This window comes from Populus alba, chromosome 17 (assembly GCF_005239225.2).
Source record: "Populus alba chromosome 17, ASM523922v2, whole genome shotgun sequence".
NCBI classification, from domain to species: Eukaryota; Viridiplantae; Streptophyta; class Magnoliopsida; order Malpighiales; family Salicaceae; genus Populus; species Populus alba.
This window is the reverse complement of record NC_133300.1, coordinates 10,189,357-10,208,286: the sequence shown is the minus strand read 5'-3', so window position 1 is coordinate 10,208,286 and position 18,930 is coordinate 10,189,357. Positions and strand designations below refer to the sequence as shown.

The window sequence follows — 18,930 nt, the reverse complement described above, 5'->3', positions numbered from 1 at the left end:
GCTATAAAAATAACAAAAGATTTCTCAATAAAATAGAAAAAAAAATCTTAAATCAACTATAAAATATTGCAAATCCTGAACAATAATTTCTAGACTTTGTCGCAAAGCCTTCCTGATGTTTGATTGCTATGAAATTTTAACCATATAGAAAAAATAACATTTAAAATATTCTAACGAATTTTATATCTGATTCAATTGTCAAATCAAAAGTTATATCCATTAATATAAAAATACATATTAGAAAATAAACTCAATTTGCATGCCTTAAGCTCAAGAATTGACACCTTCATTTGCATGGATTATATTAATTAAAGTCAAATTATCCTTTGCTGTAATCTTGATGCTCGACTTGACCTAAATATCTTGAAATAACTCATTGTCAATGACCCAATTGACACTTTTAATGGCTCATTTTAAGATGCTTGTTGATTTTCATCATCCTCTCATTTCCTCAAAATGATTCAATCTCGAATCATCATTTACTTCAAACATAGAAAAATTAGAAACATTAAAAGTATTCTCTTTATATAAAAATTAGAAACATTAAAAGTATCACTAGTGATAAACTCATTTGTAATATTCTCTTTATATGTATTGGGGTTGATTCATTCAAGAACTTGGAATAAGCCATCTCTTTTAGGATGCAACTTAGATCTCATATAAGCTGAGAATTTTTCTCTCATTGTTATAATCAAATTTTTGACCCCTTATTTTTCTAGATATTTTCAACACACCAAAAAAAATTATTATTGATGTATTTGTGTTATTTTCAGTATTTTCAACCTCGTCTCAAAAGGTTTCAAATGTTAATTTTTTTCAACATATTTAAATTTTAAATTAATTTTTTTTTAATTTTATCATTCAACATTTATTTGATTGAGAATTAAGCTTTATATATTTTTTCAATTTACTTTTTATTAGGGTTATCATGATCTTATTATTATGATTGTAGATCTAACAAGTTAGCCAAGATTGATAGAATATATTTACGTCTCAATATTTTTTTTAAAAAAATTTTGTATTGAATTTTTTTTTAATTAAACTATATTTTTATTATTTGTTTGAATTATTTTTAAACTTATTAAGTCAACTAGATTATATAAGATCGACCTTCACTTGATTTTTTTTATATAAAAAAAACTTTAGCAGCATATACATATATTTAAAAAATATATATAATTTTACCATCAACGTATTATGGGTCAAGGAGAATATATTCCGTGTAATTTTGATTTTTCCATGCAAACAACATTAAAACATTGTCTGTTTTGATTTACACCATCTAAAAAAAATATTTTGATAGTTGAATTATTGTACTTCTTGACTAATTAAGGCAATGTTTGTTTTTCAAAAAGTAATTTTTAGAAAATTATTTTTCAAACTTTTCTGTGTTTGTTTGCTATTAGAAAAGTTGGTCAACGGAAAACACTTTTAGGTCAATAGAAAACACTTTTCAGTCAAAGAAAAATTTGGTTTGGTTTTCAGGAAAGTGTTTTTCCTTTTGGTTGTGTTTGTTTTCCAGAAAGTGGTTTCCGGAAAATTACTTTCCAAACTTTCTTGTGTTTGTTGACATTAAGAAAGTTGGTAAACAGAAAACACTTTCCAGTTAAAGGAAAATTTGGCTTGGTTTTTCAGGAAAGTGTTTTTCTGAAATATTTGGGTGGAAAACACTTTCCGGAAGTTGTGAAAAATTTAGAAATGTCATTATTTACTGATTATATCATATTTGATCCTCAAACTTTTGATTGCTATATATATTTTGTTTTAAATATTTATTTTTCAATTTCATCTCTTAAAATTTAATTTTTATATTAACTTTGGTCTTTATTTTTATAATTGTTATTTGCTTTTTTCTTATCATTTTTTAATTGAAATTTTTTATCTATCAAAGTTGGTTCTCATTCTTTTAATTGTTACTTGTTTTATTTGAAATAGCTTATGAAATATTGATTATTATTATTTTAATTTCTTCATCTTTCATTTTTTTTTAATTTTTTAGATTTGATCTCTATTATTTTGATTATTATTTATTTTATTTGAGATAATTTATGAAATTATATTTATTTTTCAATTTCATTCTTATTCAACTTTTTAATTTGTAAGATTCGTTTCTTATTATTTTAATAAACTTGAGAAAAATAAAATATAAATAAGTTATTTTCTTACTCATTTTTCATGACATAACCAAACACTAAAAAATATTTTCCAACTTATTTTTAAATACACTATCAAATATCAGAAAATAATTCAGTTTTTTAAATTCACTTTAAAAAAAAAACTGATTTCCAGCCAAAAACGGGCTAAGTTATTTTTTAAATCTTTAGGTTTTTTTCATTTTCTCGTTTTATAGTATCTCTGATATTTTAGCTGACCGCCCTCTAGTTAATACAATTGAATGGCTGTGAGGACATCACAGAGAAGCACTAACCTCAAATCCTGAGCTATAACCTCAGGCTAACTGTTCTACTCCCAAAAGAAACAACTACAGGAAGCAATTCGGGTATGTTTTAATCCCTTGCTGTTCATAAAATTTTGTAAATTCTAAACCAAGAGTCAATAGCTATAGTTCTCCGATTATTTCTCTTGTAAGTAGCATGAAAACCATAGGAGAAAGTCTCTCGTGATAAGTGGATATCATGTTTTCTTGTTCTTTAACTGGATTTTGCTTTCTGGGTTTTTCTGTTTATTGCTGAATTATCTCTCAAAATGCAAACTTTGAGTGTTTGGCCGTTGAGTGGTGGCTCATGTGCGGTGCCCCATTTGGAGTTTGAGGAGGATTCTTCTTCTTTTTTAAGTACTAGAAGAGGGAGAAAGAGATGGGGTCATGTTGACAATGTTTTTCAAGGTGCAAGTTCTGGTTTTCCTATGGTTTCTGGCAATTTGAGGTATGATAGAAGTGGGACTTCTTGTGGGAGCTTAAAATTTGGTGTGGAATGTAGGTTTCTCTCCAATTATTCAAAGATTAAATATGTGTCTTTTCGTGAACCGAAGGAGGGCTCATTTGGTTCATCATTGGCTTTGGCATCGGCTTTGGAGCAACAAAAAATTGGTAATGAATTTCGTAGAGTAGAATCAAGTTTGGATGATCGGTCATTAGTGAAACATGAGAGAGATAAAGTTGATTTTGATTTCGATAGAAACGATGATAATAGTGATGAAGAACGAAAATGTGAAGTAGATGTTGGAAGTGAGGGAGAAGCTGGGAAAGGACAGGATGGAAAGATTGATGTCCCTGCGCTCTCTCAGAGCTTATATTTTGCAAAAACAGTGGATGATATAGAAGAGGTTCTTAAGGACAAGGGTGAATTGCCAGTTCAAGTTTACTTATCTATGATTAAGGTTTTTGGATGGGACAAGAAAATGGAGCCTGCAATGGCTCTTGTTGAATGGCTCAAGATAAAGAAAGAAACAGATGGTACTATTGTTCCAAATCTTTTCATATATAATAGTCTATTAAGTGCAGTGAAACAGTCTGAACAATATGAAGAAACGGAAAAAATCTTGGAAAGAATGACTCAAGAGGGGGTTGCTCCCAATGTGGTGACTTACAACATTTTGATGGTTATTTATGTCAAGCAAGGACAGGCTAAAAAGGCCCTTGATATTCTTGAAGAGATGCGTAGGAATGGTTTTACCCCATCTGCTGCATCCTATTCTTCTGCTCTGTTGGCTTATAGAAAAATGGAAGACGGAGATGGAGCTCTCAAGTTCTTTGTAGAAATAAAAGACAAGTATCTGAAAGGGGAAATAGGAAAGGATGCCGATGAAGATTGGGAAAGGGAATATGTTAAGCTTGAAAATTTCACAATTCGTGTTTGCTACCAGGTTATGAGGCGGTGGCTTGTGAGGCTTGAAAACTTGAACACCAATGTGTTAAAGCTTCTGACAGATATGGATAAGGCCGAACTACAACCTGGTCGGTCAGATTATGAGCGCCTTGTGTGGGCTTGTACCCGTGAAGAACATTATGTTGTTGCAAAAGAATTGTACATTAGGATTAGAGAAAGGTGCTCTGATATAAGCTTATCAGTCTGCAACCATGTGATTTGGTTGATGGGAAAGGCTAAGAAGTGGTGGGCTGCCTTGGAGGTTTACGAGGATTTGTTAGACAAGGGTCCAAAGCCAAATAACCTTTCATACGAATTGATTGTTTCATACTTTAATGTCCTACTTACTGCAGCTAAGAAGAGAGGAATTTGGAGATGGGGTGTCAGGTTGCTAAACAAGATGGAAGAGAAAGGCCTGAAGCCAGGAAGTAAGGAATGGAATGCAGTTCTTGTCGCTTGTTCCAAGGCTTCAGAAACAGCTGCTGCTGTTCAGATATTTAGAAGAATGGTTGAACAAGGTGAAAAGCCTACAGTTATCTCCTATGGAGCACTGCTTAGTGCCCTTGAAAAGGGTAGACTGTATGATGAGGCTGTCCGTGTATGGGAGCATATGCTTAAGGTGGGCGTCAAGCCCAACGTGTATGCATACACTATTATGGCTTCGGTTTTCACTAGACAAGGGAATTTTAGACTGGTTGATGCAATAATCAATGAAATGGTTTCAACTGGTATTGGGCCAACTGTTGTTACATATAATGCAATAATCAGTGGATGTGCTCGTAATAATTTGAGCAGTGCAGCATGTGAATGGTTTCACCGCATGAAAGTCCAGAACATCTCACCAAACGAAATTACATATGGCATGCTGATTGAGGCTCTTGCAAAGAGTGGCAAACCGAGACTTGCATATGAGTTGTATTTGAGGGCTCAAAATGAAGACCTTCAACTCTCTCCGAAGGCTTATGATGCAGTTATGCATTCCTCTGAAGCTTATGGGGCTACTATTGACACAAGCGTTTTAGGGCCTCGGCCACCAGATAAAAAGAAAGTTCAAATCAGGAAAACTTTGACCGAATTCTGTAATTTGGCTGATGTTCCACGGAGAAGCAAACCATTTAACAAGAAGGAAATTTATGCCTCCCAAGCAGAAGGAAAACAATGAGTGCAACTCCAAATGTTATTATGTTGATACTGTATTCTTTCCATACCTTTGTAGATGTGGCTTCATAGGCGACTATGATACTCCAATGTTTTAGGTTCAGTTCTTTATAAACTAGATGAAGTGGTATTTCTAGTATGTAAAATTATGCTGAACTGCTGATTGAATGATGAGCTTGATGAGAGAAAAATCTCATAGAAGTCCAATGAGCCTTCTGTATATAAAAACAAGAATCTCGTCTGGTTGCTGGTTTGAGATTCTGACTGATCATATGGGATTTAATGAACTAGATGGTAAAATGTTGGATTATACGCACCAGTTTCCCGTTGTCTGCGATTGGAGCATGAGAAGAATTACTCTTCTAAGCTGCCTGTGTAGGTGTAAAACAAGGATAACAACTGTTGACAAGAACATGCTAACTCAAGTGTTTTGTTTTTAATTTGAAAGTTTTACAGGGAAAGCTCCGTAAAAGTGGAAGCTCTATTACTGCTTATTAACCTCCACCTCCCTCAAAACTAGTGGTAGAATACAGTGCACTGCAAAAATAGGGAACTCAAAACGGTGAAAAGTGGGCATTATTTAAACTAATACACCTTTATATATTTCATATTGAACGATATTTTAAGGGAAATCCATTTTATTATATAACACTTTATGTTACATGACATCTTTATTTAGAACTGCGTCCGCATAACAGTAGAGTCAATGCATGAAAAATCCAAGAGATATGTCAAAATGGGTGAATTTAACTCAGCTTTAGATCTTGTTTGTTTTTGCATTTTAAAAATGTTTTTAAAAGAAATTAAATTTTTTAAAATTTTTTTTTCTTTGCTTCAAATTCATGTTTTTGTGTGTTTTTAGATCATTTTGATGCGCTGATGTCAAAAATAATTTTTTAAAAATAAAAAAATATTATTAATCTCCTATCACGACGTGATTTGGTTTATTATTGTGCTGTTGACCCGCACTATGTGGTTGGTAAGCTTAATTTTTATAATATAAAAAAATATTCATACGTTGTTAATGTTTGTGCCTGTAAAAAAATATAAATCACTTAGAGGTTGATCCGATATGATCTACTTTCTTGGCGTGTCTAAAGATAATTTAGATAACTGATAAAAATATAGTTCAATTAAAAAAAAACTTAAAATATCTTTTTTATAAAAAAATTTGAGACAAAAATTTATTGAATCGACCAGGGTTAACCCGAGTTAACTTGACAAATCCATAACTCTAACTATAAGATCATGATAACAAAAAAAAAAAAGTAAATTGAATATAAAATCTAATTCCTAATTAACACGATGGTAAATGATGAAATTAAAAAAAAAAATTATTCATCCATATAATTGAATATCAATCCAAATTATACTAAGATAAAATTTCCAAATATGTATATCAACACCTCTCTAGCTCATCTGATCATCTCATATTTGACACATACCCCCACACCTATGGCTAGTATCTTAATTTAATGATCAAGTCCACATTCTCTATGGCTAACCCATAATATCCATTTAAAGCCCCACATATGTCTTTGACTTCCAATTCCATATATATATATATATCATGTCCTTCAAATACCACAAATTTAGACTCACTCATATCACAGGCTTCGTAGCTCAAATACATTTTTAACAGGGACAAATAAAGCTAGCCCCACTCATATGGCAAGCTTTCATGAACACATTTCATTCATGCCCGTTTCCAACACAAGTGCACCTGCTAAGTTTCCCACCATGAGGTTGGTTTTCACATAATAAAATAGTCACATGATAATTTTTATAGTTCATCATTCCAAGCCTCACTCATTTGGCCGACTTCCATACACATATACAAATTTAAAGCATCTTAACAAGACTTCACTAGTCTTTTAATTGGACACTTTAGATTTTCTACGATTTTAAATGTTTTTCAAGAGCATTTTATTGGCTTAAGATTAAAAAAAGATATGCAAAGAATTTGCAATAGATGCATAACATGTAGACAAGCTAAGCAAAAACTTTTACCTTATGGTTTGTATACTTCTTTACTGGTACCTAAGGAACCTTATGTTGATATATATATGGATTTTGTATTAGGTTTATCTAAGTCAAAAAGGGGGTATGAATTCTATTTTTATGGTTGCAGATAGGTTTTCTAAGATAACATATTTTATATCTTGTTATAAAACCAATGATACAACTAACATAGGAGATCTATTCTCTAGGAAGATAGTTTTTAGCTACTTTTTAAAAGTTTTTATAAGGATAAGTTGGGAACAAAATTGTTATTTTTTACTAATTGTCATTCATAGATAGATGGTCAAATTGAAGTAGTTAATATGACTTTAACTATATTGTTAAGAACTATCATTCAAAAAAAAGTTGAAGATTTGGAAACATTGCCTGTTGTTTTTTGAATTTGCATATAACAGAAGTGTGTATTTTATTATTGATTATTTACCTTTTAAGATTATTTATGATTTTAATCCTTTAACTTTTTTGGATATGATTTTTTTACCTGTAGATGAAAGAGTTAGTCTAAGCATAAACAATGAAGGCTCTTCATGATAGTGTACAATGACAAATACAAAAAAAGAATGAGTAATATGCATTCAAAGCTAATAAAGGACAAAAAAGGTTATCTTTAAAATAAATAATTAGGTTTGATGCATATACGCAAGGAGAGGTTTTCTGAATGTAAGAGATCCAAGTTGATGCCGATAGGAAATGTTCCATTTCAAATCCTTGAAAGAATTAATAACAATGCTTCCAAAGTAGATCTACTTGGTGAATATAGTGTTATTGCTATTTTTAATATTTATGATTTGTCTTTGTTTGATGTAAGTGATGACTCATAGTCGAATTTTTTTAAGATAGAGGGGATGATGTGATCCAAACTACATCAAAAAATTCACTAGAAGTTCCAGATATGTCAATTATAAGATCAATACCAAAAAATCTCAAAGACACATTCAATATGTATAATTCAGAGTATTTAGGTCAAGGTAAATTTTAAGAAAGTCACAACTTCAACAAGTGATGGTCAGATCTTAGTTAACTTAATCTATGTATAAGAGGCGCCTAATACCTTTACTTTTTGGGTTTAATTAATTGAAGCATCATGGGTTATGTAATATTCTTGAATTTTACCATCCAAATATAGCTTATTTTACAAGACCCGTAAATTTCACAAGGATTTTTTTATTTACACTAGTTTATCACACCATGATGATAGTTATTTTATAAAAAAAAATTGACAAAGTTTCTTTTGCATGTCATGTACCAAGTTATCAACATTTTCACTTCCATCCATCATTTCAAATTATCCAATCTCAATTTTGATCCAACCATCCCAGATCATATCCCATATAAACTCAACTATAATTTTCCATTATCTTAACAATTCAATCATACATTTAAATATGAATTTAAAATACAACTTACCATTGAAACATAAACAATAAAACATATATTACATGCAAAATGTTTACTCTACACAATATATTATTATCTCTAATAATAAATATGATTTCATAATTAATTAACTTTTAAGATTAATTACAATCCCCAAAATTATAGTATAAGCATTACATGTTTCAAAATGTTATCCTAGTAATATTTAGTTATACATTCAAAAGATTTTGAACATGTAATTCATGTATAATAAGTATACTATAGTATGATATACAAATCACTACTACTCCAGTAGGGAATGTGAATGATTTGTAATTGAACATTTAATTCATCTTATTAAATTACAATATTCAATATAAAATAAGTTAATATCCATAATATTTGCTATTCCTCTCCAATATGTCCCTAGTACCAGCATTATTAATTCATCTTATTAAAAATACGATTATGGAATAAATTCTAAAATTCAAATGAGATGAAAACACTTATCCTCTACTCGCGATAGTCTCACTTCTCTTAACTAAGATCCTTCCTTAACAACCTCCTCTATAATAATAGGATTTCCATTCATTATAAACTTATCCAAAAGCTCAATGTGCCTAATTTCAAGACACAATACATTGTTTAATAAAATTATCAAATCAAATAATCCAATTAGTTGCAAACAATATCTCTAAAAATACCAAAAATTCCATTTCATTATAAATCAATATATACTAATTCACTCAAAATTCTAGTTAATGTCAAACACAATCAACATGTTTACACTAACATGATTTCACTATATTCAAGTAAATTTGCCATAGTTACTTCATCATTCATCATCTCATAACTAAACAACAAGTATTCAATTATAAATACATTAACTATGTACACCTACCTATGTAAGTTTTCATTTCTTTTTCCTTTGGTTAACCTACATTTTCATTAGTAACAATAAGGTTCTTTTTTCTTAATCATATTATGTAAACTTTTTCATTCACTCACAATTTCCTCACATATAAATTTATATCAAATGTTTCCTATTTTCACCTACCATGATCGGCTCCTTCTCTCTTCCGATCCCCATAATTCCTTCTTCATTTTTTCCTTGATTTACATATATAGACATTCAAAAACAAACTGTTTTAATTCACTTTTAAATTTCTTCTTCCATGGTCGATCATACACCATAACACAAACATAAGTTTTGTCAATGTTTTCTATAATTTCACCAGCATCACAACTAAATACAAACAAATAATACTAATTCAAACTAATTTTCCAAAAAACCTCAGTTCATTCATATCAAATTCTAATTACAACTTTAAAATTTCAACTCAAATAATCTAATTCTCTTATTTTTTAAGTTGTAATACATTATTGTCACATATTGTGTGCGCACGTGTGTGTGTGTTTGTGTTGAGAGAGGATTCTTTTTTTTTTTTTTGGTTTTTTATTAAACTACTCTAACTTATTGAAAAATTAATCAAGCTTCGTGGCTACTTCCATATTATTCATTTGTGTCTCTTTATAGGAGTTGAATGATTGTTTGTTTTCTATATTAATCTTGGTGTCTTGGTACATGCTATTGTTATGTTAAGCTCAATCACAAGTTTAAATTTAGCTTTCTTGAGAATGATCGATTTGATTATGAATTTCTAAATTTTTATATCCATGGGATTCACATTAGTGTGACATTATGATGGAATTACCAATGAAATAATCAATTTCATCAGTATTTTCAATGGAAATGTTAGGTGAAGTTTTCATAAAAAAGTTACAAAAGGTTTTGGAATTTCAAACAGAATTATTGATGACATATTTTGTCAAAACATCTTGATGGAGATTTCGTTGAAAATGGTCGCTCACTTTCTAATGGAATAGACGATGAAATATTCCAATGACATTTAAGGTGTATTTCTGATGGAATATACGATGAATTATTCTGTCAACAATTAATGTTGTCGATGGAGTTCCCAACATAAAATGGATGGTAAAATTTATATTTCTTAGCATGAATATTCCATCAATTATCCTGTCAGAAAAACAAGTCGCTGACAAAATTGACAATGCAGATTGACGACATAAGTTTTTTCTTAACATCGACAAAATACTCAGTTTTTTTCCAATTTTTTTGGTTGTGTTTCCCCTCAAATGTCCTTGTAAAGAGGTTTTGACTTGAAATTCCTTTGGCTAATAGACTTACGAGAGAGATTTTATCCTTTTCAAGTAGTGTTGTTAGAATTTTAGGAGGTTAGTCGTATACATTCCTTTGCACCAAGAGATAATAAAATCTCAAAGACAAAGTGACATATTACTTTTTGCTTTTGATTTTCAAGATTTCAACAAGAAAGTATATTACATCTACATTTAATTTAGAATAATCTAAATTGTTTTTATATGCGATATTGTGATAATATGCATGTTAGAATCTTTAATGATTCAAATTAAATTCTATGCCGTCTTTGATATGCTTAGAATACATACTAGTTTTCTATTTTGATTCTTATTGCAAGTTTATTTGACTATATAAATTACATGGTGTGTATATATAAACTAAACAATTTTAATCTCTAGTCTAATTTATAGTTCGCTTCGTTGAGAGGTAAAACTACTTGGAAAAGAGAGATTGGCATGCTTCAATGTGTTACATCACCTAGTCTTTTTAGATGCATTTTTTTTTTCTTTCTAGTTTTAATTAATTCCATTTTTCTTATTTTTAAATATGAAAATATTTTCCTTCATTTATTTCAACTACCAACATTTTTTTGACAAAATAGACCCACAAAACTATACCATGTGATTAGAAATATATTAAATCTTGCTCACTTAAATAGTAAAATAAAATTTGATATACTCATAAAAAATTGAAAGATTCGCACATCAAAATATAATTAACTCAATCAAGAAAAAGAATGAAAATAACAAAAATAAATAAATAAAGTAGAGGATTATATAGAAATTTTTCACTCTATTTTTCCAGTCAACTAGAAAACAATGAAGTGCTAAGCCTACCTTATCAAACTCTAATATCAAAGCAGCTGATTTCACACCACAAGGAAGCTTCAGAACCATCACCATCATACCAGGTGATATCTTGTCTTTGGAAGGAAAAACATGCATCTTTTTCATAAAAGCTCCGACTATCTTTGGTTGATCATCCACAAACAACTGGAGAGAATGATAATATACCTTAATATATCAAGGGACGACTTGGAAAATATTAACATGCAACTCACATCCATCACTAGCACTTTTAGCATCCAGGGGACTGCATCCAGTTCATCAGTAGATTTCAATAAGATAGCAATTGCACCTCTTTCATTCTCACTTCCCATAAAAAACCTACTAGCATGTAATGGTGCTTGTCGAGATGACCACATTATAGGAGATTTCCATGTTAGGCCTAGATCAAATGGTTTAGAGCTGTTGTACTTCTCAACTGAAAATTCATAAAGAAAAGAGGAGTCTATTCCGTGCCTCCTCTTTTCTTCTTTAAGTACCCTATCAGGATTAACTGACAAGTCAAAGCTGGATTCAGCATCAAACCCTCAGAGGCAATATAGTCAGCCCCATAATTAACATTTTTTTTCAATTCAGCAACTAGGCCTCTCTCAAGCTGAAGATATACTTTACCAGACTTAGCAAGAACACTTCTTCCATTGACTTTCCTTCCAAAAATTGAACTCAAAGACCAGCTTGGTTGAAGATATGATTCACTAGCATGAGTCGAGCTAGCTCTTTGACTACTAGGGCGAAGAACGACAGTAAGTGTCTGTTCTAAAACAATGCCTGAATTCATCCCCACGGGATCATATGCATTTGAAGTCAAATGCAATCGCTGAGAATGATAAAAACTTTTATAAATTGATGGCCGGTCCATTAAGGCAGAAAGCCCAACCTTATCTCGACAAGGAAGGAGCTTCAACCATGGAGTTAGGTTCTCCGTGCATACAGCCTCACGGGGCAGTATACCATAACTCAGACTGCCAGAAGCTTGCCTAAAGCTCCAGCCAGGAGCTGAATACATGGTAGGGGACTTGAGGAAATTAATTGAAGCACAGAAAAGACCTGAAAGAGTATGGGTTAAATTCTTCCAAGAAGCATCAACTTCCTCTTTGGGAACATTAAAGACAGCCAACAACTCAACTCCAGGAAGGTTAGCATTGTTGCTTGATATGGTGTCAAACCCACCCCAGCGTTCATAGCTCCACCGACCTTGTGTGAAAGATAATTCCATTTCCTTAATCTGAAATTTTTGGACCTGTCAATATCGAACTTTCCACAAATTATACACTCCCTTCAATCCAGGAAAATATTTTTACTAATATACACTAATCAAATTTAATGGTTGAAAAAAAAATATTGTTTTCACAACTTAAATAAGAAGAAAAAAATCTTTTGAAAAAAGACACAGAATTGAAGAGGTGATAATCCCCCCCAAAAAACTCAAATTATCGTTAAACTACATTACAATAAACACTAAAATTAACATCCAACATTTTCAATAAAAAAAAAATGAATGAAAGAAATACCAGTCAGCGAAATAGAATGATTACCAGCTGAGAAATGGTTTTGGGGAAGAGATGATGGTGGTGTCCATTAGAAGTAGAAGAAGGAGCTCTGGTTTGAAAGTGGAAATGGGCCAACACTTTCCGATCAGGCAAGGGCTTCAACAACAATTCCTCATGGAATTCCTTTTCTTCTTTATCTAACGCCAACCCATAGGCTTTTATTGAAGATGATAATAAAAGTATCGCTAGTACAGGGAGTAAGAAAATCCATCTAGGTGGAACTGCCATTGATTAAGACAGAGCTGACTCAGTGAGTCAGTGTGAGATGGGCGTGGATTTGAGACTATCATCCACTCCGTTTGGTCACTAACAAGAAATGAACACTTACGCTTTATGAACATCACTGAATAATCCTCTCCCGATCAACTTCAATGAGCTAAATCTTGCCCCAGTGGCCTCCACTAACTCAGATGCATCAGCCATATCTATGGAAGCAAATAAAAAGCTCTTCCTTTACACCCTCTCAAGCACACAAAATTAAAGCAAATGCCTCCACATTCTCTAAAACAACAGAAAGCCCACTTCCAATTCTCCACTCCAAAATCAGATTCCGTCAAAAGGGTCCTTATAAATCCGAATCTTAGCCTCAACAACCAACTCTGCAACACAATTCACAGTAAACCCATAACAAAACCATCGTAATTCAAGATCTAAGAAAAAAAAACACCCAAAATGCAAAACTCTTTAAAAAAATGCAATAAACCTAAAAAATACACTCAAACCCGTATAAAAAAAATTCAAAGTAACATATGATTTGTTTCTCTTTCTTTCTTTTCTGTTAGGTATAAGAGAGTGAACAACTGAGTGAGATTTTTCTAAAGTGACAGCCCAACTTAAGGAATTTTGCCAGCAGCAAAATTCTAGTAATGATAAAGAAATAACAACACCCAAAAGGTTGCCCTCAAATTGATTTTGGGGTTTGGTGGTTTCACCGCTTTCTTTATTTCTCGCACGTTTGGTGTTTGGAAAAAAGTTTGAAAGAAGGTTTTCTCTCTGTTTTTTAAGATGTTTTCTCGATTCCTTTTACTCGTACTATTTTTTTTTCTTCTAAATTTTTCAGAATAAGTTAGTGGAACTTAGAACTTGAGAAGTTTGGTTTTGCTTGGCTTTGAGTGAGGTTAATGGTTCTCCTGGATTGTCTGCTGGGAATTCCCTACCCCCAGGGTCATGGCCCCTCTGTTCTCCAAACCCTTTAACCGTGTGCTCTCTGGCGCAGGTGTTGTCCCTGGGTGGAGGGGAAGAGCAAAGGTAGCGCATTGCATGAACCCAGGAATCAACACGTGCTAAAGAGCAAAAGAAGAATGAGCAATACCCATTAAGAGAATGAAGAAGAATGATATTAACATTAACATTATTAACAAAGAAACTAAAATAACATAGTGTTTAACAATTCAAGGTTTCTTTTATTCATCCTCTCATTAATCACTATTCATAGTTAGTCCCCTAAATTGTCTTTCTTCATTTTAATCATCCAACTTTAGTTTCTTTCAATATGATCCTAAAAGTTCCTTTGTTTTTGTTCTAGGTTTTCTAATTTTCTTTGGATTTCTTTTATGGGCTTTCTTTGGGTTTTTAGAATTATTTGGGATTGGATGGCATGCCAATTTTAGATGAGAGTATTTTGAAAAACAAATATTAAAATAACAAGAATCAAAATACACATTACAAAAAATAACTTCTTGTTGTGTGTAATTTTCAAGAGATGTATAAATCTACACTTTAATCCTTTAATTTTTAATTTATTTTCAATTTGGTCCTTTCTAGTTTTCTTTTTTCATTTTGATGCTAAACTTCATTTTGAAAATAAAATTAAATCCACTCCAAGTTAAATGGATCTTTCTGTTAAATTTTATTTCTAAAATATAGGTATTTAAGGTTCAAACATTGGATTGTAATTTTCACTCTCTATTTTTTTCCCCCATTTTCACCTTTCTTTTTTCTATTTTTATAATTTTTACATTGGTACTTTTTTTTTTTTTTAATATACCATTAGTAATGAGATAAAAGACATATCAACACCCATGCATAAAGTAAGAATGCACAAATAAAAATAATAAAAAAATTTTATATCTAAAAAAAAGTAAAACTAAAGAAAAGAAACTCAAATATAAAAATAATAAAAGATTTAGGCATCAAATATGTTTTTTTATAATTTATAATTTATAATTTTTTATCGAGACCCATTTTTAGTGAACGATACAAGATGAGTAAGTGAACGATACAAGATGAGTAACACATTAGTATTTAAGGACATAAATTAAATGTGAGCATTGAAATAAAGAAAAAAAAAAAGTAACTCAAATATATAATAAAACATAATACACTTAGATAAAAAAAAATAAAAATTAGGTACTAAATATATAATTTTCTCCTCCCAAACTAATACATTTAGTTATATCGTTTTAAAAACTTTGAAAGCATTCAACTCAATCCTACAAAACATTTCAAGAAAAATAAAGGACTAATTTGTTTTTATATATTTGAAATAAAATATTCTAAATTAAACAGGTGAATTTACGAATGAAATAACGAGTCTTATATTTTTCCCAAAAATGAAAAAGAAAACCCTAAATGGAACTAATTAGTCTTAATTTTTTTTATGAAGGTAAACTGTATAAAAAAAGAAATATTATACAAAATATAAAAAACATGCCCCCAAGAAGCATATAGTTTTGTTACCTAGATCAAAGACCTTAAGGTAACATAAAAACAGATCAAAAGTTAAGAAGAAGCTAAAAAATTAGAAAAACAAAAGGGCTAAAAAACTCGTGAACCGGTTGATTGTTTTTGCAAGCAAAAACTAACCAGCAGTTGGAACTAGTCATCTTGGGAGCCTCCAAATGGCCATGAGTTGAGTTGGAACCTAAATTCTAGGATACAAGTCTATAAGTTAGTATCTGTAACAACCCGGCTTTTCAAGCCCAAAACAATAGTAATTTTTTTTTTTTTGGTACTTGACACACATCGTGTTGGTAATCAGCGAACATGTTCCCTTCACATCATGAATATATAATCCATACATAAAAAACAATCAACATTTCATTTAAAAGTGAATCTTACATAAACTCATAATATTATGTTTGCATGATTAGAAGTTCACATTTAAAATATACATGCATAGTTATGAGTTTGTAATTCTATCCTACAAATAGTCATCACGAATTTAATCTAAAAGGATCTAATAATAGTTATACATTTAGTACATTAATTCATATAAAATACATCATGATTTAGAATGCAACTACATAATTCTTTGCAAAAGTAGGTTTCCATGTATCGGGTTTCCTAGGCACCTTGTTGGTATGACATCCCTAATGCAGTACAAAACATTTACAAGAATGCAATTACTTAATAATAATAATAATAATAATAATAATAATAATACCAATAAGAAAATGGTCTGGCAGTTTAATGAAGCATTAACATTATTTCATGTTTGAAGCGTGACATTTGCAGTTTCTTCATGTTCTTGGTATACACAACTTGTAGTACATATATATGCACCAATTCTTACAATCAACCATAATCTTAAATCCGACCATTCTTTTAAGACATCATTTGTCGTGGTTAACTGTTCACTCACCCCGACCATCCCCTTCGAAATGGCATCAGCCAAACTAATCAACCATTTATCCCGGTCATCCCTTCGAATGCCATCAACCAAAACTAATCAACCGCTTGTCCCGGTCATCCCTTCGGATTCCATTAGCCGAAGCTAATCATTTGTTTGTCCCTGTCATCCCTTCGGGTACCATTAGCTAAAACTAATCAACCGTTTGTCCTGGTCATCCCTTTAGATGCCATTAGCCAAAACTAATCATTCATTTATTCCGGTTATCCATTCGGATGCTATTATCTGAAGCTAATCAATCGTTTGTTCCGGTCATCCCTTCAGATGCCATTAGCTGAAGCTAATCATTTGTTTGTCCCTGTCATCCTTTCGGGTACCATTAGCTAAAACTAATCAACCGTTTGTCCTGGTCATCCCTTTAGATGCCATTAGCCAAAACTAATCATTCATTTATTCCGGTTATCCATTCGGATGCTATTAGCCGAAGCTAATCAATCGTTTGTCTTGGTCATCCCTTCGGATGCCATTAGCCGAAGCTAATCATTTGTTTGTTTCGGTCATCCCTTCGGATATCATTAGCTGAAGCTAATCAATCATTTGTCAACATTTAAGCATTTGGCAATCTGATATCTGAATTAACACAATACGACAATGATAAGGTATTTCATTGTTCAAGGTCATCTCTTCAGATGCCATTAGTCGAAGCTAATCAACCATTTGTCAACATTTAAGCGTTTGGCAATCTTATATCTAAATTAACACAATACAAAAATGATAAGGTATTTCATTGTTCAAGGTCATCTCTTCAGATGCCATTAGTCGAAGCTAATCAACCATTTGTCAACATTTAAGCTTTGACAATCTGGTATCTAAATTAACACAATACATTAACATTCATGATAAAGTATTTTCATTATTCAACATTATTTAAAAGGAAGGTGAAAGTCACCTACCTGCAGTAGAAGCTCTACTCGTGCTCCCCTGTTGCTGTTGTTGCACCACACTAGTGGTCCCTCTTGCAGTCACAGACTCATCTCATAAATTTTTTCTCATTCAAGGATATGTTTTATAATAATCATATCAATAGCTAATAAATCTTTCTTTCAATCATTTCTTTCTTTATATCTTACATTTTTCTCATTACACCCATTAATGTTGTCATCCTTTATCCAACCATAGTTATCATTCCTTCATGCCGATATTATAGAGAATCCATATTCATCCATTACTCATATGTTACTTTCTATGCATGTTCATTTCTTCATAATAACATACATACATATATCATGTATATTTTCAGAGTTAGTATCTCAATGTGCAAGTGTTCGTATGACTCAATTCTTTTATATAATATTCACGTGAAAGTCTACTGTTACTGTCTAACTTTGAACTGTTACTGTCCAATTTCCAACTGTTACTGTCTCACTTTGAACCGTTACTGTCTGATTTTGAACCGTTACTGTCTAACTTCCAACTGTTACTGTCTGACTTTGAATCGTTACTGTCTAGACATTGGAACTGTTACTATCTAACTTTGAACTGTTATTGTTTAGACATTTGAACTGTTACTGTCTAACTTTGAACTGTTATTGTCTAGACATTTGAACCGTTACTGTCTGAACACTCATCAAATTTTTAACTATATCTAGAGTTATAAAACTCTGTTTCAAGCGAGATTAGTCTCGTTGGAAAGTGAACACACAAGGCTACAAGTTCTCTAAAGGAAGGAGAACCCAGTTCTGCCTTTGAGATAATCAAAATTGCTCATCAACAAACACTACCCTATAGGGTCTGTCAAGACTTAATCTCGGTTGATGACCCATAGCTGGGGTTCTACAGCTCCATATTGAGCAAGACCAATTTTCTTAGTTAGATATAAAGAAAATTGATCCTAATTCTCTCATCCTCCTACTCGGATTCTCTCCAAAAGTCAGGAGACGAATCTGTCCAGATTCATCAACCTTTCCATTTACACATAACATCCATAATTTAACTTTTCTCTTTTATCTCAACCCTTAGCCATATCACATATCATTTAAGAGTGTAAAAAAATATCTTTATAAGAGCCAATTTTTCTTATTTATTTCAATCTTCCCTCTTATTGTCAAAATAAAACATTTTTATATTTTACAAACTTTCTGAACAATATTCTTCTAAACACAATCCTTGACAACAATTTCAATCAACCATAAATAACAAAGGAATAATATTCCAAACAAGCTGTACTGTCAAGTTATAAAGCATTATTATGAGTATAACATATCCAAATATGAACTTCATCAAATGGTGAAATTCCAAAAAATATAGGTTTAACTAAGCTTACCTCAAACTTGTAAACCTGCTGTGCGAGATACACAACTTCTATACCGAATGTTTGTTTCAGATCTCCACCGTTCAGAATATAGATAGAATCAGGAAG

The 18,930-nt window shown here is 31.4% G+C and overlaps 2 protein-coding genes across 4 annotated transcripts; one reads left to right on the top strand and one right to left on the bottom strand.

Annotated features, from left to right (window-relative positions):
* The first annotated feature begins 2,385 nt into the window (after positions 1 to 2,385).
* Positions 2,386 to 5,186, top strand: LOC118058284 (protein LOW PHOTOSYNTHETIC EFFICIENCY 1, chloroplastic). Its single transcript, XM_035071000.2, has one exon. It carries the CDS (start codon positions 2,707 to 2,709, stop codon positions 4,987 to 4,989), a length of 2,283 nt encoding a protein of 760 aa, XP_034926891.1. The 5' UTR covers positions 2,386 to 2,706; the 3' UTR covers positions 4,990 to 5,186.
* A 6,096-nt stretch (positions 5,187 to 11,282) lies between these two features.
* LOC118058285 (uncharacterized) lies at positions 11,283 to 14,294 on the bottom strand. Of its 3 annotated transcripts, none has more exons than XR_012168362.1 (2): positions 12,902 to 14,294; positions 11,283 to 12,630 (listed from the first exon to the last, which is right to left on the bottom strand). XR_012168362.1 is itself a non-coding variant. In XM_073405671.1 (2 exons), the coding sequence occupies exons 1-2, from the start codon at positions 13,166 to 13,168 to the stop codon at positions 11,836 to 11,838; spliced, it is 1,038 nt and encodes a 345-aa protein (XP_073261772.1). In that variant the 5' UTR covers positions 13,169 to 14,294; the 3' UTR covers positions 11,283 to 11,835. The 3 variants fall into 3 exon arrangements, 2 of the variants coding, with proteins under 2 accessions (XP_073261772.1, XP_073261773.1); XM_073405671.1 differs by having other exon boundaries at positions 12,926 to 14,294; XM_073405672.1 differs by having other exon boundaries at positions 11,283 to 12,615; positions 12,926 to 14,294.
* Between the last annotated feature and the right edge of the window lie 4,636 nt (positions 14,295 to 18,930).

Bases quoted from the DNA above. Each gene is read 5' to 3' on its own strand.
- LOC118058284 (XM_035071000.2), top strand. From the start codon at position 2,707: ATGCAAACTTTGAGTGTTTGGCCGTTGAGTGGTGGCTCATGTGCGGTG.
- LOC118058285 (XM_073405671.1), bottom strand. From the start codon at position 13,168: ATGGCAGTTCCACCTAGATGGATTTTCTTACTCCCTGTACTAGCGATA. The intron at 12,631-12,925 runs GTAATCATTCTA...CGATATTGACAG, and splicing joins CCAAAACCATTTCTCAGCTG to GTCCAAAAATTTCAGATTAA.